Raw genomic sequence first — 23,411 nt, 5'->3', positions numbered from 1 at the left:
GCCTGCTGCGACTTGCCTGTGAGTGAGGGAGACTGGGCCTGCTCTCCACATTCTTAAATCCAAGTTTCACCAAGGCCTTGTTTTCTGAAGTCTACAGGAGAAAAAAGACTATTTGCAACTCTGCTGGTGCTGCTGGACTCTGCCGATCCTTCGACACCGACTGCGAGGCTTGACTCCGACGCATTGACCCGACTGCGTGGATCGGAACCGACACCGAAGCTTGCTCCGTACAAGGTACTTTTTCACCGGGACCTGCGTGCATCCTGTAGCCTGCCTGACTTTCATCGCGGTTGGCCTGAACTTTGGACTTACCCTGGTCTAGTGCAACCTCAAGTAACATTTTAGCACTGTTTTTGGATTTAATCTTTGAAAATTCATACATCGACTTTTACTGATTGGATTTTTGTTGTTTTGTTGTTTGGTCTTGTTTTACTCAGACAAATATTCTCTATTGTTCTACACTGGTGTGAAGTCTTTTTTGGTATTTTCACTGTGGTACTGTAAATAAAGTTTGCACAAATACTTTACACATAGCCTCTTAAATTAAGCCTGACTGCTCTGTGCCAAGCTACCAGAGGGTGAGCACAGGTTAGTTTAGGTTGTGTATCTGACTTACCCTGACTAGGATTGTGGTCCTTACTTGGACAGGGTGCAAGCTTCTGCCAACTAGAGACCCAATTTCTAAAAATATGTATGTTACAATCATGCAATTGGGCTATAAAAGAAGTATCGATAAATGAAGATTAATGGATAAAATACTGATCAGAAACAAGGCTGCCTGTTGGTTTCTACATCATTTTGTATATTCTTGGCCGATGTGCCAACTATATTGGCTAATACAATAAGGCTGCAGAGCAAAATCAACACAGTAAATGATATTTCAACACCAACAAACTAAGATTAAATACTGAGAAATCAAAATGATTTGCTTTGACTGAAAAAAACCACATGCTGTTTATGGCTAGCAGTGACAAAATCGTAGCTGATAAAGCAATACCAAGACTTGGGTCTGAATTCCCCTCTAGTCTATCCTGGAGCATACAATGAAGGAAAACGAGGTCAAAGGCTTCTAATCCATTGGCAAACTTATTTCCTTTTGATACTATTTATTGGGGGTTTTCATTCAGCCCACTTTTTAAATTAATTGCCAGGACATGTGTGCAAGTGATGTTATAAGGCTTTGAAATTTTATTAATGGATGGGCAACAAATGTTTCCAGAAGTCAGAGGCAAGGTAATGAAAACTCCCTATCTCTCACAGGCTCATTAATGCTACAAGCCATTAGAGAAGAGCTCATGTTCTTGGGATATACTAGCAACGTTTTGGGTCCTTAATCTCCTGCTAAACAGATTGGAATTTGATTGGACTAAACATTCCAAAATCTGTCTTCAGGACATCCTTGATGACACTAGTAGGGATACTAATCCAGCATACAAAATAATACTATCTTTTTATGATTGGCTATCTTTGTCCTTGTGAGTGACTAGACCTTCATAATAAAACAGATAAGTAAAATGTATCTTTCGAAAGTGTGAATCTGTATCATACTTATTTGCATGATAATTCCTCTGATCATAGAGACAAGATTATTTGGGCTCACCAAGGGCCTCATCACGATGGCTGAGGGCCCATCACCGACCGGCAGGTGGTGACTGGCCCTCCGCCATCGTACTGCTGTTTTAACCCGCCATATTATGAAGGTGGGGGGAATCGTTGGTTGAGCGTGTCGGTCGTAAAGACCGCCAGCCACGGTTCCGACAGGCGGTCCTTTTCCGACCACATGTCGGAACAAAAACATTGACCCACATTGTGGCGGTGCCTTGCAGCCACCGCCGTAGGGATTTTGATTTCCCTTTCCTCCATTTGTTTTGTGGCAGAAAACCCGCCGCAAAACAAATGGCGGAAACGGATGTGGGGGCCTGTAGCGGGCCCCCCTCAATCTCAAGTGCAGGGACATGTACCCTGCAGGGCACCTATGGTGCCCCCCTACATATCCCTGCCCATGTGGCAGGCACCGCATTGTGCCTGCCACATAGTGCAGGGATGTGTCTGCCCCCACTATTTTGCATTGTGGCGAGGGCTGCTGACCGCATCCCCGCCACAATGCAAAATATGGGTGATGCGACCGCCGTGGTGGAGGTCGCATCGTGATTAAGAGTGTGGGGAGGCCACCTCATAGGCAGCCAGTCCCAAATCCGTATTGATGGCAGACGGACTAAAGTCGGTCCGCCATCATAATGAGGCCCCAAGTACTGTAATATAGATGATACTCTTCCTAAACCCATCTATTCGAAATCTCCTTCTTAGAATAAGAGAGAAACCTATTTTCGGGGGGGCGGGGTTGTGTCTACTATTAAGGCTAATGATGGCAAATGCATTTTTTTTTAAATGACTCTTTTATACATACTCACACCTTGGCGGATTGTGGTCTGTTTTTGAATATACATTGTACATTCTTATATCCTTTCTTTTTAGAATGTAACTGTTTAACCCATACCACAGCTATGGGAAATGTGAGTGAACTATGTTAAGATAGCTTTTGTGTTGTTTGTATTTAAAAAGCTTGCACGATTAAACAAATTAATATATAAAATGACAATAATAAGAAATAGGGAAGCAGAGAACATACCAAGTGTTTGAAACATTCTGTACCTGAGTTAAGGTGACGACAGCCATAAACACTGGAGGAGGGCATGGCCTGTGTCGATAGAAGTACCAGCGACGGTCCATCTCACTTGGCAAGATTTCGTAGGCCACATAACGGACAAAGCGCTTATAGACACCAAGGCCTGCTTCGTCCAGTAAGAAATCCTGTGGCAACACTCTCTGGCCGTTGGCAATGGCCCGCTTGAAACTGCTCGTGCGCTTGTTGCTGATCTGGAAGAAACCAACAGAAAGCAATGAGTCACAGAGTACACATACTTCTTGCATGACTTCCCAGAAGACGTCTTTATGGAGAGTTGTGTTGCAACATTTGGTATGTGGTCTCCAACGGTGTTGAGACAGAATATCGAGTTGTTTGCAAAAATATAGTTGGTAAAAGTATCAATTTTTAAATTAGTGTTATGTATTTTATTTTATGTTTTAAATGTATGTGATGTATGTTTTTTGTTTAAGTATTGTTTATGTTTTTTAATATATGTGTTATTAAATTTTTTAGTAGTTATACATTTTATTTTATGTTTAAAACGTTTTATTGAAACAAAACAAACCATGGGGGAGGGGAATAGGAGGTTAGGGTACATATAATACAATCAAAGAAAAAAGGTGCAACTCAAGAGGGTTGGCGATGGATAGCTCGATGGGCCAGGGGAAAAGCACAGTAAATGAAAGGCTAGAAATGCAAACTGTGGAATCCCTGCGTGCATATCCAACACCCCAAATCTGAGCAATGAAAACCAGCAGTAACTCGACAAAGCACAATCCACCCCCCCCAACCCCCATCCCCCCAGTAAAGAAAGGAAGGAAGAAAAAACAATACCCCACCCCCCCCGTCCTATGGTCCCGCGTCAGATTAGTCCTCACCAAGAAGCCCCGCACAGCCCCCCCCCCCCCCGAGGCCCCCGTCTCACATGTGATCTAGTCCGCCGGAATCACCGGCGGCGTCAGCCTGAGAAGCCTAAGATACCTCGGACAGGTGAGCTCCCGGAATTCGGTGGACAGCAGCGCTAGAAAGGGTTGCCACAGCTCTTCAAATTGGTCTATTTCCCCCGCCACCGTGAGCGACAGCTTCTCCATTCCCAGCACATGCCAAAGCCTATGCAACCAACACGTGATGGAGGGGACAGTGGTGGTGCGCCAGTGGATAAGGATGTTCTGGACCGCAGACCCCAGCGCAATCGCGATCTGCCTGCCCCTGCGGGACTTCAGTGGGTACATTAGGTCATTGGGGAGGCCCAGCAGGACATACGCTGGGAAGCGCGGCAGCTCTATCCCAAAGTGCTTATCCACCTCGTCCAAAACTTCCTTCCAGTAAGCGGTCAGCACGGGGCAATCCCAAAGGATGTGTGAGAGGGTACCGTCCTGCCCGCAGCCCCGCCAGCACCCCTTGTCCGTGTGTTTATGCATTTCATACAGTCTCTCCGGGGTATAGTACCAATAAGTGGACACCTTAGTAAAGGTCTCCGTAAGGCCCGTGTGATATGCAGAGTGCCGCGCCCGATACGCAATTTTGTCCCATTCCTTGTGGCTGAGTGTCCTACCCAATTCCCTGTGCCAGCACTCCCTCCCCGGGTTGTAATAGTGAAACGGCGGGGGTTGTAGGTACTTGTACAGGTCGGTAATTAGCTTAGCGTCGGAGGTCCGGGTAGCCAGCCACCTTTCATACGGTGTAATTTGACGAGCAGCGGTGTCACGCACCTGGGGCTGGAGGGCCCAATGCCGAACCTGCATGTAGCGCAATCTGTCCAGCTCCGTCAGGCCGAACTCCTGGCGGAGTTGCTGAAACGGAATCACTCCCTCCGGGCCATAGATCTGGAAGAGCGCCCTGCAGCCCGCCTGCACCCAATGGGAGAAAACTCCCGGCTCCATCCCTGGGGAGAAATCCGGGTTGCCCACTATGGGTGTGAACGGCGAAGGGAAGGTGGTGAGGCCCCGAGCCTCACAGACTGCGTCCCACACCCACAGGGGGACCCTCGTAACAAAAGAAGCGTTATACATTTTATTTTAATTAAATTTTGCATTTTTTAGTTCTGTGGCGTGTTGCGGGGTTATAGGGGAATAGGGTTGGAAGTAATTTAATTATAATAAATTAATGATTATTTTTCATTTATTTAATTTAGATGGTATAGTGTTAATTGTGGGAAGTAATTTATTTGTAATTAATGATTAATTGGTTGTTAATTAATATTAATTAATTCATTGATAATTAATTGTGGTAACTGTGTAATTTGTTTTAGGTGCAGGTTGTGGGGTTTATACGGATAAAGGGTGGGAAGTAATTTATGTTTGATTAATTAATAATTAGTTGTTAATTTATATTAATTAATTGATTGAAAATTAATTATGGAAATTGTGTAATTAATTTTAGATGCAGGTTGTGGGGTTTATAGGGGTAAAGGGTGGGAAGTAATTTATGTGTAATTAACTAATATTTAGTTGTTAATTTATATTAACTAATTAATTGATAATTATGGTAATTGTGTGATTAATTTTAGATGTGGGTTATGGGGTCTATAGGGGTAAAGTGTGGGAATTATTTTATGTTTAAATAATAATTGGTTGATCGTTTATGTTGATTAATTGATATTTAATTAGGGTAGTTTATATTTTTTTGTGTGTGGGTTTTACTTTTTTAGTGGTAAAGGGTGGGGCGTAAATCAATTTTACTTACTTTCGAATTAGGTTTTATATACTGTTAGTTTTTTAATAAAAAAAAAAAGCTTTAATTATGCAATTAATAATTTTACAGTTTAATTTTACCAGTGGTTTGTGAGGATTATAGTGGTAAAGTGTGGGAAGTTTATTAATTTTTATGTGTTTTAATTTGTGTTTTAATTAATATTTCTTTAATTGGTAATTAATTATGTTAACAATGTAAGTACATTTTTAAAAATAAAATTTAGATGTGGGTTGTGAATTGTGTGGTGTTATAGGGTAGGAAATAAAAAAAAATGTATGTAATAATTAATGTTTTTGATTCTAAATATTTTCTAATTAAAAATATTTCTTGGATTTTTTTTTATTTTATTTAATATAATATTTGTAGGTATTTGCCATATGCATTTAACAATTATAATATGTTTTTTAATTGTAATATTAAATATATTTGTATTTAAATGTTTAATATTTTTATATAGATTTGTATTTATTTTGTTTTTCAAATATTTTTGTCGTCAATATTTTGATTGTTTTTACTTTTGAACTGACTGGAATGAGAATATTAATTTTTACCCCTCTGCTTTCTAGCACTTTCCCTACTGTTGCACTGATTGGAGTGGGAATAGTAAATTTTATCCTGCCATTATCCAACACTTTCCCTACTGTTGCACTCATTGGAGTGAGAATAGTAAGTTTTACCCCTACGCAATCCAACACTTTCCCTACTGTTGCACTCACTGGAGTGGGAATAGTAAGTTTTACCCCTCCGCTATCCAACACTTTCCCTACTATTGCACTCATTGGAGTGAGAATAGTAATGTTTACCCCTTTGCTATCCAACACTTACCTACTTTTGTACTCACTGGAGTGGGAATAGTAAGTTTTAACCCTCCGCTATCCAACACTTTCCCTACTGTTGCACTCATTGGAGTGAGAATAGTAAGTTTTACCCCTACGCAATCCAACACTTTCCCTACTGTTGCACTCACTGGAGTGGGAATAGTAAGTTTTACCCCTCCGCTATCCAACACTTTCCCTACTATTGCACTCATTGGAGTGAGAATAGTAATGTTTACCCCTTTGCTATCTAACACTTTACCTACTTTTGTACTCACTGGAGTGGGAATAGTAAGTTTTACCCCTCCGCTATCCAACACTTTCCCTACTGTTGCACTCATTGGAGTGGGAATAGTAATTTTTACCCCTACGCAATGCAACACTTTCCCTACGGTTGCACTGACTGGAGTGGTAATAGTAAGTTTTACCCCACCGCTATCCAACACTTTCCCTACTGTTGCACTCATTGGAGTGGGAATAGTAATTTTTGCCCCTCTGCTATCCAACACTTTCCCTACTGTTACACTCACTGGAGTGGGAAGAGTACGTTTTACCCCTCCGCTATTCAACACTTTCTCTACTGTTGCACTCACTGGAGTGGGAATTGTAATTTTTACCTCTCCTTATACAACATTTTCCCCACTGTTGCACTCACTGGAGTGGGAATAGTAATTTTTACCCCTCCACTATCCAACACTTTCCCTACTGTTGCACTGACTGGAGTCGTAAATTTAAGTTTAAAGATTTTCAAATAGTTTGATGTTTTAATTTATAACAGAATGCTTTTTTGAAAATAGATTTTATGTTATCGTTTTATATATTAAGGTAATGAATGAATCAGGTAACAACATAAGACTGATCACAGCATACAGTCAACAAGAAAAACAACTTAAAAGGATAATCTTTAAAAATTGGCCCATTATCAAAACTGACCTTACCATGTCTCAACTGGTGCCTGAGTTACCTAACATTACCTTTAGATGGGCACCTTCAATGAGAGACGCTCTGGTTAGATCTAGTCCAGAAACTATGACGACATCCAATTGGCTAATGAAAAGAAAAGGTTTCTTTAAATGCAGCTCCTGCAGATCCTGCAAATTTGGCAAAAACACAAGTGAAGTAATAGGAATAGCTGACTCTAACCCCATAAAAATCTCCAAAGTATTGACTTGTCATACTGAATTTGCAGTGTATGTTCTTGAATGTACCTGCAAATTAAGATATGTGGGAAGTACAAAATTGCAGGCTTTCAATCGCATCTTACAACATCTAAGAGCGATAGTGAACTCGGACCCCAGTTACCCAGTAGCGAGACATTTCAAACATGTTCATAACAACAGTTTAAATGATCTTAGCTACTTTGTCATTGATATGGTACCCAAATCTATCAGAGGGGGAAACCGAGAAAAGAAACTTAGACAATTGGAGTCATATTACATATTGACTCTGGATTCAAAAATGCCAAAGGGATTAAATAATGGAGAAGAAATGCACCATTGTTTATAGGAATAAATGTTGTGATTTGATAAATTTGTTACTATGATTATTTTAATTTCTCCTCATCACTGCCTGATATCATTTTGTGATATTGATTTTTGATATCTTCTTGGTTTTTACTCATTTGACTTTTTACCTGGTGTTTAGACGGTTTTTAATCATGGGTTTTAATTGGTCCCTGGTTTTTTACCCCTGATTTTACCGCTTTTTACAGGTGAATCGCCGAGAGTATATAGTGACAATATTTTTATTGAAACACTATTTGTCCTAATTCCAAGGTTGTCTAGTTTTTTTCGTTATTAAGTTGTCTACTTATGTAAGGATTCTTCAGTACATTGAAGTTTCCTGATTATATCTGAAAGGTATAAGCACTAGGCAATAAATCAGGTTGAAAGTTATCGATAATATGATTATATGATAAACCCACAGGGGATAAACGTTGTTCAACATCATATAAGCACTGTATCTATCATTTGAGATAAAAACTTTAAAACTATATCTCACAAGAAAATAGGCTTCTCACAAATAAACACTTTAAAAAAAAAAAAAAGAAAATCTAGTTGTATATTTTATCAACAGTTATGCTGTTTTAAATAACTGGTAAAGTTTTAATATGATTTGTTGCACTTGCACTTTTTCATGTTTACATATTTATTTATTTATTTATTTATCATATATTGCGATTTTGAACAATATGAATGTTAATATTTGTGGTAATAACATGAAGCAATATCACTGTCTAAAGTTTAGGCACTCATGGATGATTTAAAAAATGAGTCTTTTTTCACTGTCTATTCACCAGTATTTAAATTCAGTTGGGCCGTTAGCATGTCATGTGATCAAGACAGTGTTTCACTGTCGAAACGCGTAATGCTGATACACCAAGAAATGCTGAGAATTTTAATACAATAAACTGCACTTGACGAAGAACACGTTGTGGTCCGTTCCTGCTTCCTTGGGGGATCCCAGGCACAACAGGAGTTTGAGATTTCTTATATATATATATATATATATATATATAGTCCATTCCGCTCTTCTCTCGGCGGAAATATAGGCACGGACCTCTCGCCTCCAATCCCAAAATCAGTCAATCCACAAGCAAGAGTGGGTGAAGCAAAAAAGTTTAATACGAAGAAATATTCGGACCAGTGTCCTCCATAAATATATATATATATATCCAAAAGAAAACACCTCCTCCGTGAAGAAAGGGTAAGAGGCCACTTCGGGAAAACATGGAAACCCTTTATTTAAAACAGATCAAGCATGATGCATTTCGGCATGATAGCCTTCCTCAGATGCTGCTGCTGAATCAGTACCAGCCAAAGAGGAGTTTACGACCACAAAGGGTACTGGTGTCAGGGACTAACTTGTAAGCATTTACTTGCACAGGAGCAGAACGACGATAGGTCCCAATGCCCTCTTCAGAACACTTCCTGTAGGCTATTAATTCTGTACCAGGTAAGTTCCAAGGGGGGAAAGGGGAATTGGACAGAGAAGAGACTGCTCCAATATCTGCCTGTAGCTTCTTCTTTCTTCTTACAGGTCTGATGACAATTACATCCCAATTAGTACTTACTTGAAACTAGCTAGGAATCTTATTCACTATTTAACACTTATTCCTTATCTTACCAGAGTGTCTTGGATGCTTGCTACTCTTCGTACTTCTCTATACCTTTGCTTGGAAGAGAAGCCCTCACTCACGCTCTTCTGATTTTAAGGCCGTGCTGCTCAGGACTGTTCTTTATCCTTACGTGAGAAAGAATAAATAATTAGTGTGGTATTCTAGTTGTTTTAAAAGGATAACCTCCCAGCCTTTTCCCAATGACTTACTGTTCTAGGGTGGGAGTGAGGTAGTGTATTGTGGGTTCTGATTGTCGAGAAGAGTAGACTGGAAAATCTTCTTTTCAATAGTATAAAGGAAGCAAGTGTTTTATTATTGATTTCCCTTCACATTAAACTCTAAATGCTCTTGGTGTTTATTTCTATTTAGTTTGGAGAACCTTTGATTTTCTACTCAGATAGTTGAGAAAGAATTTGTAGAGTATTTTTGGGGTCTAGCACACGCTACTGACTCTCGCATTCTAGTCGGGGAAGCCTTTACTTGACTAGACGTGAGGCGTCTCCTAGGTTTCTTAAAGGACCACTAGTCCTTCTAATGTTTCTCCCTTCGAATGATTCCTGTATCGGGTAGAAGTTGCCAAGTCTCTAGACTTGGATGCGGTGCCCGGAACAAGCTTAGGAATTTCAGTCAGAGACGCGACGCTTGAATTTATGCGCCCGCGTCTGACTCTGAGAGTTTCCCGAGCCTCTGACGTCCTAACGACTCGCAACGCGTAAACAAACGCGTTCGAGTCTTTCACCTCAAATTGGCTCGAACTCTGAGGAACGAATGACTTTAGTTGAACCTTCTTAGTGACAGCGCTTGAATGGCTGCGCTCGCCACCAAGGTTCTATTGTCATTTATTTCACAACCAAGCGCACGAGATGAGCGCTCCTGACAGAATCTTCACTTGACACACCACTGGATTTAAACTGTCCTATGCTGACAACATATTAATTTATCTCCACAGGTACATACAGTGCTTTAGTCTTTTACTCTGAGGGAAACTTTTGACTTTGACTATTTACTAATAATTTTTATTCTTTAGAATTCTAATGAGAGTTTTAGTTTTTTCTCCACTGACCTGACCTTGTAGGGAAGAGTCTGGAACCGTCGAAACTAACCCCGCTCATTCGCAAACTACCCTAGCTGACTAACACGACGCAGGTGTTCTTCCCTCAGCTTCTTCAGTGAAGTGCACAGTAGAATGTTGGAACACACTTCACCAGCTTCCTAGAATCCTAAAAGACTAGACTGCTAACAGCGGAATGCTGTAGCAGAACTGTGCAAGTTGGCAGCCATCTTGGAATTCCGCCGATGCCAACATGCACCCCAACTCAATGAATTAAAACACTCTTGATAAACTTGCGAACAAGAGGTTGAAGCCAGAACAGCGTTATTGGGAGGAAACCTCTTGTGGGTCCTGACAGTACCCCCTCCCAACGGGGTTTCCTCCAAACGCGGCTTGGTAGGGAATTTGGCATGAAATGCTTTGATTAAACGGGGGGCATGGACATTAGTGCTCTTTTCCCAGGAACGTTCATCAGGTCCATAACCCTGCCAATCAATGAGGTAGAAAAGTTCGTCATGTACTATTTTAGAATCCAGAATTCGTTTAACTAGATACTCAGCCTCGCCATTAACAATCAAAGGGTCAGGAGGGGAGGACCTGCGCAAACCTGGATGAATCGGCTTGAGGAGAGAAACATGAAAAACTGGATGGATTTTACTAGTGTTAGGAAGAGATAATTGGTAGGTGACTGGATTTACAACCTTCGTGACTGGATAAGGTCCCATAAATCGAGGTTGAAATTTACGGGAGCCTTTAAGTTTAAGATTTTTAGTACTCAACCAGACCAAATCCCCAACTTGCAGTTCAGGTTGTGGTTTGCGTTTGCGATCAGCGAAGAATTTGTAACGATCCTTCACATTAGACAAGGACTGGGTCACTGAGTGATGGATCTTAGTTAGTTGACGAGCTATGTCCTGAGCAGCAGGAACCTCAACTTCATCAAAATTAGGGTGAGAATTAGGATGTCTGCCTGAGTTGATGAAGAAAGGAGAAAGACCAGTGGAAACATTAATAGCGTTATTGTGAGCATATTCTGCAGTCCACAAATGATCAGGCCAATCACCCTCCTCGTCTAAAAAATACAGTCTGAGGTGCTGTTCTAAATCTTGATTAGTACGTTCAGTTTGGCCATCGGTTTCAGGATGGAAACTTGTGGAATACCGATGGTCAATATTGAGACCCTTGACATAAGCCTGCCAGAAACGAGATAGGAACTGGGAACCCCTGTCCGAAATGAGTACTCTAGGAATGCCATGAAGGCGAATGACATGTTGGTTGAAAAGTTGGGATAATTGTTTAGCAGACGGAGTACCCTTGAAAGGTATATAATGAGCCATTTTACTAAAGGTGTCAACAACCACCAGAATGGTATCATACCCTTGGGAGGAAGGCAAATCCACAATTAAGTCTAAGGAGACTGTGTGCCAAGGATATGGAGGAGTCGGTAAAGGTTGCAAAAGACCTTTGGGGGCCTGCCTATCGGATTTTCCCCGTGCACAATTGTCACAGCTTAGCACATATTGGCGAATGTCACGACACATGTGGGGCCACCAAAAATATCGTTTTAGTAAGTCTTCAGTCTTTAAGATACCCTTGTGTCCAGCCAACGGATTGTCATGACATTCCTGTAGAGCCTGGAGTTGAAGTTCTTTGGTGGGTAAATACAAGGTGGTACCCAGATAAGGAAGGCCATTGCGAATAGAACGTTGAGAGTCTTCTGCTGCCCAGAGTTCCAATTCACGGTCGTTCAAAGATCGTCGAACAAGCTGTTCAAAGGGTGCTAAGGAAATTGTGCCAACGAATTTCCCATCTGGAATGATTTGATGATTTTCCACCTTGATCGATTGATTATCCGTGTCAAGTCAAGAGAGGGCGTCAGCTTTCCTATTCTTCGATCCGGGGCGAAAAGTGATGACAAAATCAAAGTCAGCAAAATAGAGGGACCAGCGAAGTTGATGAGGCGTGAGGGTTCTAGCAGACCGTAGAAATTTTAAGTTGCGATGGTCAGTAAACACCGTCACCGTGTGCTTTGCCCCCATTAAATAATGTCTCCAGTCTTTGAATGCATCTTTGATCGCAAGGAGTTCCTTTTCCGTAATGGTGTAGTTACATTCCGCAGGGTTAAGCTTGCGGGACCGGTAGGCCACCGGGTGCAACTGTCCCGTGTCCTTGTGCCGCTGAGAGAGTATTCCGCCGATGGCGAGGTCAGATGCGTCTGTCTCGAGATAGAAAGGTTCAGAGGGATCTGCATGCAGCAAAACAGGCGCTGTGGTGAAACTTTTCTTCATTAACTGAAAGGCAGCTTCTGCTTCGTCGGACCAGTGGAATAGGACTCCTTTCTTCAACAGACGGGTCAAGGGAAGAATCTTCTGGGAGAATCCATGGATGAAACGTCGGTAAAAATTAGAGAAGCCAATAAAGCTTTGAACTTCTTTAATGCAGGTAAGGGATTTCCAATCTGTGATAGCTTCCACTTTGTGCTCATCCATCCGAACTCCTACAGGGGATAATACAAAACCCAAGAATTCCACTGTATCTGTATTGAAGAGACACTTCTCTAATTTCACAAATAAGGAGTTCTCCCGCAATCGTTGTAAGACAGCTCTGACCTGGCTTCGATGTTCCTCTACAGAGTTAGAATAAATCAAGATGTCGTCAATGTAAACGATGGCACAGCGGTCAATAAACTCACTTAAGACATCGTTGATGAAGTACTGGAAGGCAGCTGGAGCGTTGCAAAGGCCATAGGGCATGACCAGATATTCATAAAGGCCGAATTTGGTTCTGAATGCCGTTTTCCACTCGTCACCTTCCTGAAGTCGAATCAAGTGGTATGCTCCTCGCAAATCAAGACAAGTGTAAATTTTGGCTTCCTTAACCTGATCGATTAGCACCGAAATAAGGGGCAATGGATAGCGATTCTTGACAGTTATTCTATTAATGGCCCTGAAGTCGATACAAGTCCTGAGTTCGCCATCTTTCTTTGGTACAAAAAAAAGTGGGGACGAGACGGGAGACTGTGATGGTCGGATAAATCCATTTTCCAAATGTTTAGTGAGATATTCTTTCAAATGGGCGTTCTCCTTCTCAGTCAAGGCATAGATTCTGCTGCAGGGTAGATTGACCCCTGGTTCCAAATCAATTTTGCAGTCGTAGGGCCTGTGAGGGGGTAAGGTTTCTGCCCTAGCTTCATCAAAAACGTCTGCAAAATCCTCATAGTCTTCGGGTATCGAGGTAGCGTGAATTACACACACTGAACTTCCACTATTACACAATGGCGTGGCTGCACCGGGTATAGGTGAATGCGTGGAACCATCGAAACAGTGGTGTCTAGTGCAATAGTCAGAATTCAATTGAATTGTTCGGGCTCCCCAATCAATTAAAGGATTATGTTCCGTAAGCCATGGTAACCCTAAGATCAATTGAAATTGAGGAGCATCAATTAAGTTGAAATGCAGATACTCGTGATGTTCTTCAACAGTGGTCATGTGCACCAATTCCGTATGACTGGTTATTGGCCCAGAAGTAAGGTCTGTTCCATCCACAGCTCTAACTCTTTCAATTTTGTCCTTCTGGATGGCTTGCAGACCAATTGAGTGAGAAAACTTGAGGTCACAGAAATTGCCAGTTGCCCCCGAATCCACCATCACTGATATTCCTGACAAAATTTTGCTTCTGAACCTTAAGGTCACAGTCATAATCAAATGGGGAGAGGAGACTTGAAGCGTATTTGCCAATTGATGATTAATTGGAGTCATTTTCACAGTCGCATCCACAGGTTCAACTCCACTAACCTGTGGTGCCTCTAGTTTCCCTTCTCCTTAGCAGGCAACTTAGGTCTCTTTAGACAGTTTTTGACAAAATGACCACTTCCTCCACAATAAAGACACAATTTATTCAGCCGTCGTTTCTCTTTTTCTTCTTTAGAGAGGGGACCTCTGACCACCCCAATCTGCATAGGTTCTACTCCCGAAGAGGTCTCAACTGCTCGCGTGGGTTCTGTCTTGACACGGTCAAAACGAGGAACACTTGGCCTAAACTCCTTCCTCCGTTCTCCTTTCCGTTCACTCTGCCGATAGTCAATTTCTAAGGTAAGATCCACTAGGGCCGAGATGTCTGTGGGGCGATTTGGAATTTGGGAGAGTGCGTCTTTTAGTTCCTCTCGCAACCCTCTGTAAAACACTGCCGCTCTCTTGTCCTCAGGCCAATTGGTTTCGACTACCAGCTTGTTAAATTGAGCCAGATAGGCTACAAGGTCTCTGTTTCCCTGTTTCATTTCCAATAATTCATTATCAGAGGCTTGAGACGCAGTCCGTCGGTCAAAAATTCGAAGGAATTCTTTCTTGAAGTTATCTAAGTTGTATAAGATCACATCATCTTTGGTTACCAACGGCATAGACCAAGAGGCAGCGTCACCGCTCAGATAAGACAAGATGAATGCTACCCGTGATTGTGCATCGGGAAAAATCGTGGGGCGGCACATAAAGTGTAAGGAGTATTGTGTTAGAAAAATTTGAGCCTTATGGGGGTCTCCATTAAATCTCTCAGGAGGGGCTAAGGGTATTACAGGAGATAATGAATGAATTACTTGAGTTGGGGTAAAGGATGAAGTACTAGCGCCTTGACTCGGAGTTCCAAATGACTCAGTTGGTTGGTTAGAACCAAAGATTGGTGTACCGGTTTTAAAGGTAATTCATTCTTGTCTCAAAACCTTATTTTCTTCCCTCACTGCCTCCAAATCCCTCTGGATACTCCCCAGAATCTCGCATAAATTTTTTAAATCGAAGCCTTCCGCCATTCTGCTCGGGTGTTAGCACCAACGTGGGCACTTCACTCTGTCAGGGACTAACTTGTAAACATTTACTTGCACAGGAGCAGAACGATGATAGGTCCCAATGCCCTCTTCAGAACACTTCCTGTAGGCTATTAATTCCGTACCAGGTAAGTTCCAAGGGGGGAAAGGGGAATTGGACAGTGAAGAGACTGCTCCAATATCTGCCTGTAGCTTCTTCTTTCTTCTTACAGGTCTGATGACAATTACATCCCAATTAGTACTTACTTGAAACTAGCTAGGAATCTTATTCACTATTTAACACTTATTCCTTATCTTACCAGAGTGTCTTGGATGCTTGCTACTCTTCGTACTTCTCTATACCTTTGCTTGGAAGAGAAGCCCTCACTCACGCTCTTCTGATTTTAAGGCCGTGCTGCTCAGGACTGTTCTTTATCCTTACGTGAGAAAGAATAAATAATTAGTGTGGTATTCTAGTTGTTTTTAAAATTAAAAGGATAACCTCCCAGCCTTTTCCCAATGACTTACTGTTCTAGGGTGGGAGTGAGGTAGTGTATTGTGGGTTCTGATTGTCGTGAAGAGTAGACTGGAAAATCTTCTTTTCAATAGTATAAAGGAAGCAAGTGTTTTATTATTGATTTCCCTTCACATTAAACTCTAAATGCTCTTGGTGTTTATTTCTATTTAGTTTGGAGAACCTTTGATTTTCTACTCAGATAGTTGAGAAAGAATTTGTAGAGTATTTTTTGGGTCTAGCACACGCTACTGACTCTCGCATTCTAGTCGGGGAAGCCTTTACTTGACTAGACGTGAGGCGTCTCCTAGGTTTCTTAAAGGACCACTAGTCCTTCTAATGTTTCTCCCTTCGAATGATTCCTGTATCGGGTAGAAGTTGCCAAGTCTCTAGACTTGATGCGGTGCCCGGAACAAGCTTAGGAATTTCAGTCAGAGACGCGACGCTTGAATTTATGCGCCCGCGTCTGACTCTGAGAGTTTCCCGAGCCTCTGACGTCCTAACGACTCGCAACGCGTAAACAAACGCGTTCGAGTCTTTCACCTCAAATTGGCTCGAACTCTGAGGAACGAATGACTTTAGTTGAACCTTCTTAGTGACAGCGCTTGAATGGCTGCGCTCGCCACCAAGGTTCTATTGTCATTTATTTCACAACCAAGCGCACGAGATGAGCGCTCCTGACAGAATCTTCACTTGACACACCACTGGATTTAAACTGTCCTATGCTGACAACATATTAGTTTATCTCCACAGGTACATACAGTGCTTTAGTCTTTTACTCTGAGGGAAACTTTTGACTTTGACTATTTACTAATAATTTTTATTCTTTAGAATTCTAATGAGAGTTTTAGTTTTTTCTCCACTGACCTGACCGTGTAGGGAAGAGTCTGGAACCGTCAAAACTAACCCTGCTCATTCGCAAACTACCCTAGCTGACTAACACGACGCAGGAATTCAGGTGTTCTTCCCTCAGCTTCTTCAGTGAAGTGCACAGTAGAATGTTGGAACACACTTCACCAGCTTCCTAGAATCCTAAAAGACTAGACTGCTAACAGCGGAATGCTGTAGCAGAACTGTGCAAGTTGGCAGCCATCTTGGAATTCCGCCGATGCCAACATGCACCCCAACTCAATGAATTAAAACACTCTTGATAAACTTGCGAACAAGAGGTTGAAGCCAGAACAGCGTTATTGGGAGGAAACCTCTTGTGGGTCCTGACAACTGGTCAGATAGAGGTCACCACTCCTTAAAACGGAAATGAAAACAAAGACACATCCTGTAGTAATGTTAAAGACTGGAAAGCGGTGCAGGAAATGCTGGGCCAATTAACTAGGGAACTCAAAGACCGCTTCTCAATTTCTGAGTCTAATCAGAGGGAGATACAGGTGGCTTGCTCCAACCTGGAGTGAAGATAGAGGGTCTAGCTCTGCTGACGCGGGCACTAGAGAGTAGAGGGTAGGATCTTAGTCTAGCATTCCAGGTAAACACTTAGGAGGTGACCCGCCTGAAGCAAAGAGACACAGAATTGGTAGATAAGCTAGAAAGGATAGAAAAGAATTCTAGAAAAAACAATATTTGAGTTTTGGGGTAACTGAAGGTGCGGAAGGAGCTGACATTAAAGCCTTTATAATTAGCTTGTTAGTGAAAGCTTATCCTCAAGATGCTCTGTCAATCGACCTTGGGACAGAAATTTAGAGTGTCCACAGGGACCCATTCAAATTGCATACAGGGTGAAAGAAGCCTCAGAAGATTCTGGTGAATTTCTTATCTTACTCAGTGAAGGAAAAAATTCTGGGCCATGCTTTGAAAGAAAAATCAACACAGGCTATGGGGTTCACATTTAAGATTAGGTCAGATATTTCCAGAGCAACCGCAAATAGGCAATAGGAAATGGGGAAGCAAATGGAGAAGTTGAGGGAGGTGGGTGCTTGTGTTCAACTGAGATTCCCCTCAATTTTGAAAGTTATGTGGGAGAACAAAGTGCATTACTTTTCAGAGTTGGAGAAGGTGGATACATTTATTGCACAGGTCAAGACGGGAGGTAGGTCGGATCAACAGAAATAATGGGGCCAAGGAAAACTGTATAAAATGTCACACCTGGGGTGAGGTCAAAAGGTATAAGGGAATGCAAAGAGATAGATGTGGGAGGGTTCCTACGGGGCGGGAATGCACACGAGGTGGGAAGCATGGAGAATATTTGTTTTTTAAAATACATCACCTCAAATCAGAGTAATGGTACTGTAAGAGAAACTTTGTGTAATATAACCCACATTGAGATTGCGCAAGAGTACAAAAAAGGGGATGGATAATCAGTACGGTGGGCAGGCTCTTGCAATTCTATGCTGGAATGTAAACGGCTTGCGGGTGAAGAAAAGACAATGCCTGATTCTGCAATATTTAAAGGAGAACGAATCCCAAATAATTATGCTCCAGGAAACCCACTTAGAGGCAGAAGAAAAGCAGGAGTGTAAAGAACTCTTTTCAAAACATAGATGGGTGGAGAATGTGGTAGTTACCGACCAACCATACTGCATCAAAGGCGTAGCTAACTTGTTCAAGGCAAACTCAGGTGTGGAAATTGTGAGGTATAGAGCAGACAAAGGAGGACGCTGGATAATTGCTGAAATAAAGGTTGAGCAAAACTCATACACCTAAGTTAGTTATTATAGCCTGAACACAGAATATGTCACCCCACAGACCCAGCTAATATCTATATTGGTGGAATTTGATGCCCCCATTATTTTAGTGAGGGGGGATTTTAACATCTTTTTGGATAACATCCTGGACAGGTCGTCAAAACATATGCAAATAAATTCTCCAAAAATGAGGGCATATCTCCTCTCCATGGTAGAGAACTTTAACATCTGTGATGTGTGGCGAAAGGTAAAGGAGGGCAGTAGAGACTACACCTTTTACAACGGGAAAAATGGGCACTACTCAAGATTAGACTACCTCTTCATTGATAGTAAAGAAGCGGAGAAAGTTCTGATGATAGAACATCTGCCTATCCAACTGTCTCAAAATGCAGCAATATTAGGACTCTTCTGCATACATTATACACCAGGCAGACACGCCACTTTGTCTCAGACAGTGTGGAGAACCAGGTACATTTTACCATACCCTCTGGCTTTGTCCAGAGATAGCGAGATATTGGAGAGCGGAGATGCCCACACTCTCACAAGTTACAGAAGTTACGATTCTCCCCGAACCAAAACGCTGTCTTCTTAATATCTGGGAACCCACAGACTTAAACAACACAGCCCAAGACTGGGTAACAATGGGCATGACAATGGCAAAACGGAATATTGCACTACGTTGGGGGTCCAGGCTCAACCCTACCCTAGGGCAATGGTGCAGAGATATGGACACAGCTATGGTGGCAGAGAAAGCAGTCTATGTTCACCGAGGATGCCCCAAAAAATGGACACGGGTATGGGGGAATTGGAACACCTATCGCATCTGGGTCAGATAACAGTGAATGATCACACCTTGAATTATGACACTACTATACGGTTGTAACTATTCTCCTGTCCCCAGTGCACGCAGAGACAAGATGTTGCTGTGGGTATGCTGCGAGACTACTATACCTACGATATTGTATCTATGGTGTACACCTTAATCTATTGATGTAACATAAGATTTTGTGATGCTATGCAAAATGTTAATTAAAATGTTATACAAGGGGAGGAGCCTAGCGCTTGACCAAGATGGCCGTGTGAGCTCTGAGCTCCCGAGACCCTCGCGCCCTCCGTCGACTATCCTGTCTCTAATCCTGTCGGTATGCATGGCATCGTGTGGATGACCTGTCAGGGAGGCGATTGATGCTATCCGCGGTCGGATCGCCCACCGGGAACCGGACTTATGCCTGGCGGAAGATTGCGGCCTACCTCCGAGGGATGCCGGGGGCTAGAGTTGGCAGGATGCCCGACTTCTAGTTGAACAACAACGGCCAGGCGAGGTGTGAACTGTCGGACGGAGGTCCCCGTCCTTTCACTTTCGCTTTCTCTCCCTTTGTCAGCCCTGCCCCTGGAGAGCTCTTGGTGGCTTTATTACCCTATGTACGCTCTGCAGGCTACTCTGGTGGCCCACTGCAGAACTGATCACCCCTGATTCCTTCCATTGAGAGGGACCCGTCTTATCTGAACCGACCTGATTGGTACCAACCATGTCGAGCAAAGCAGAGGTGGATCGGCTGAAGCCTAAGTCTACCAGGCGGGGAGCCTATACCCAAGTCAATAGTATGGACCGCTATGCTCTGCAGAAGGGATCACCGAGTGGGTCGAGCCAGTCGCCGGATACCCAGAAGGAGGCCTCGCCTTTGGCCCCGGAGCTCTCACTACAGGATGTCATGGGCGCGCTCGAAGGGATGCAGACCTCGATTGGGAGACAGTTTGATGCCCTGGCGCATAAGGTGGATGCCATCTTGGTGGATGTTAACCTGATCCGTGCGGACTTGGGCAAAACGAATGAACGGGTTAGGACCCTGGACCTCAAGACCACGGGCCTCACCGATGATGTCACGGAACTGCAGATCGAGGTTCGTAAGCTGAGGACCGAGAGTGATCTCGCCGCCCGCCGGCTGGAGGATTTTGAGAGCCGGGCCAGGCGCAACAACGTGCGCGTCATCGGGGTCCCGGAGTCCTCGGATGAGGCTTCGGTTGACCTGCTTGTCGAGGACTTGGTGCTTAATCATCTGAAGCCCAAGGGTCTTGGAAAGTTCTTTGCGGTTGAAAGGGCCCATAGAGTGCCGGGTGGGAGGCCCAAGGTGGGTGCCCCACCGAGGCCGATCGTCGCTCGGCTCTTTCATTTTCGAGATCGGGACGCTATCCTGCAAGCATCGAGGGTGACGGGCCCGGTCCCCTTCCAGAACGCGTCGGTGAATTTCTACCCGGACTTCACCCAGCAGGTGCAGAGGCAGAGACAGGGCTTTCTGGGGGTGAAGAGGCGGCTTCGGGAGAGGGATCTGAGGTATGCCATGCTCTTCCCTGCCAGACTACGTGTGGTGCACGAAGATCGGACATTTTTCTTTGACTCTCCTGTTATGGCCGATGAATGGCTGGACGCTTTGCCCCGACGACGGACGGGGGAGGACATTGTCGAGGATGGGGACAGTGGCCGGGATGGGCAGGGCTGATTTTTCGGAGCCGGTCTGATTCGATTTGGCTATATTTGAAGACTTGAATAGAGTGCAGTCAATGCGGAGGGCGGCGTGTGGACGAGGGGTGCTCTTTTCCTCCCTTAGCGTACTTTTTGTAGATTTTTGGGGGTTTTTGTAGGGCGACAGGCACACTGCAAGTTGGGGGGGCTTTGTAAGCTGCCGCAGGGGTGCAGGGTGGGGGGGGTTTCTGGGATTTGGGGTTTTTTGTTGGGGGGTTTATTTCTGCAAGGCATGATGATTCTTTCCAGGACTGTTCCATGGTGGCTCTTCGGGAGTGGGGTGGGCCTCTTTACGTTTGAGGATGGGGGGTAGGGGTTTAAGTGTAATAAGCTGGAATGTTAATGGTTTGGGGGATCGCATTAAGCGTGGGATTGTTTTGCAATTCTTGAAACGGTCAATGCCGGATGTTGCCTTGCTGCAGGAGACGCACCTTATTGGTAATACGTGCTATGCTCTGAACAGGAAGGGGTATAAATTCATAGCACATTCGGGATTCTCCTCTGGGTCCAGGGGTGTGGGCATCCTAGTCAGAGCCTCGCTACCATTTGAGGTGGACTCCACCATTGTTGATGATAGGGGGAGGTTTGTGGCGGTGGCGGGGCGGTGGGAAGGAAGAACTTTGGTTTTAGTTTCGGTTTATGTCCCGCCGGCCCTGCAGGCCTCCACGTTCACAGATCTGGGTAGGGCCCTGCTGGATCTCCCGGGGGGTATGCTTGTGGTGGGAGGTGATTTCAACGCTGTTGGCTCCGGCCTGCTGGATAGATACCCGCCCAGAGACACAGGGGGGGCTCAGAGGTGGCTCCCAGACTTCCTAAACACGCTTGGCCTGATAGACTGCTGGAGGCTCCGGCACCCAACACAGAGCCAATACACGTTCCACTCCGGGGCACATGGTAGTCTCTCCAGGATCGATTACCTACTCACTCTGGCTGCGCATGCCTCATTGGTCTCCGAGGCGAGGCACATGGCGCGTGGTATATCTGACCACTCGCCAGTTTGGATCCGGTTGGATCTGGGTCGGGAGGGAGGCGGAAGGGTGGCCCCTATCAACCCGTGGTACTTCCGAGACCCCAAGATGCGCAGCGCGCTGGTAAAGAAAGTAGATAATTTTTTCAAGGATAATCAGGGGTCCGTGGACTCGGCAGTGTCGCTGTGGGAAGCATTTAAGACCGTGCTCCGAGGGGAAGCCCTCTCCCTAGTAGTAGCTGCCAAGCGGCGGAGAGATGGCGAGGTTCTGCAGGTTGAGGAGGAGATCGCGGCTCTGGAGGGAGCGCTGGAGGGGGAGGTTACAGAGTCCTCACTGCATGAGCTTTGCTTGAAGCAAGCTGAGTATAAGGACCTGGTGACGAACGCCGCTAAGACCCTCAGTAGGAAGCAGCAGGGCCGATTGTATGATGTTGGTGACAAGGCAGGGAAACTCCTGGCTTGGCTGGACAAAAAAGAACGGGTCAATAGAGTTGTGCCAGAGTTGACGGGAGAGAGGGGAGAGGCGATTGTGGAACCTGAGAGGATTGTACAGTGTTTCTCGGAATATTTCTGTAGGGTTTATGCCTCGGTGTCGGATAGGCCGCCCGAGGACTCGTCTGACCTCCTCCGTGATATCGAGTTGCCCTGTCTCTCCGACATAGATAGGGAAGATCTAGATGGTGACATAACGGTTGAAGAGGTGGCGGGGGCTATCCGCGCGTTAAACTCGGGTAAGGCCTCGGGACCGAACGGTTTGCCGGTCGATTTGTACAAGCTGTTTCCGGATAGGGTCGCCCCTCACCTGCGCGCCATGTTTATGGAGGCGCGGGGGAGTGGGACCCTCCCTATGGACCAGCGACTGGCGACGATCGTGGTTATACACAAAGAGTGCAAACCCCGAGATAAGTGCGCCTCATATAGGCCTATCTCACTTCTTAACGCAGAGCCGAAAATTCTGGCTAAAATCCTGGCGACCCGATTAATTAGGGTACTCGGTGACTTGGTCCACCCGGATCAAACCGGCTTCATCCCGCACCGAAACACAGCGTTAAATCTTCGGCGCCTTCATGGTGTAATCGCCAGGGCGGACACACTGCGTGAACCAGCTATTGTGGCGTCTCTTGACGCCACGATGGCATTCGACACGGTGGAATGGGCATATTTGTGGGCCGTACTGACCAAGTTCGGCTTTGGCCACGGTTTTGTGAGTTGGGTGAGGTTGCTGTATGAGGGGCCACTTGCGAGTGTGGTGGTGAATGGTCGGGCGTCGACTCCGTTTCAGCTTGGGAGGGGTACCAGGCAGGGTTGTCCCCTGTCGCCTTTGTTGTTCGCCCTCGCCCTTGAGCCGCTGGCTGCGTGGATACGTTGGCACCCGGATATACGGGGCCTTAGATGGTCGCCTGAGCACGAGGACCGTATTTCGCTCTATGCCGATGATATCCTGCTGTATCTTGCCTCACCCAAGAAATCACTTATAGTGGTCTGTGACGTACTCACATCTTTTGGTAGGAACTCGGGTCTTGTTATCAACTGGAGTAAATCATATTTGTATGTTCTTAGTGGCGAGGTTCCCCCGATCCCTAGAACATGTTCGATACAGGTCGCTCAGCAGCGCTTCGTGTATTTGGGGATCTTTATCTCCATGGACTCTGCGGT

At 44.5% G+C, this 23,411-nt stretch overlaps 1 protein-coding gene across 2 annotated transcripts in view; it reads right to left on the bottom strand.

Annotated features, from left to right (window-relative positions):
* The window catches only part of RHBDL1 (rhomboid like 1), a 428,939-nt gene that overhangs the window by 229,203 nt on the left and 176,325 nt on the right, over positions 1–23,411 (bottom strand). For both annotated transcript variants that reach the window (XM_085628151.1, XM_085628152.1), the window contains exon 3: positions 2,653–2,877. In XM_085628151.1, coding sequence (XP_085484277.1) covers positions 2,653–2,877 — 225 coding nt within the window. The remainder of the gene's footprint in view (positions 1–2,652; positions 2,878–23,411) is intronic.

This window comes from Triturus cristatus, chromosome 10 (assembly GCF_964204655.1).
Source record: "Triturus cristatus chromosome 10, aTriCri1.1, whole genome shotgun sequence".
Taxonomy (NCBI): Eukaryota; Metazoa; Chordata; class Amphibia; order Caudata; family Salamandridae; genus Triturus; species Triturus cristatus.
This window is presented reverse-complemented; position numbering and strand designations above follow the sequence as displayed.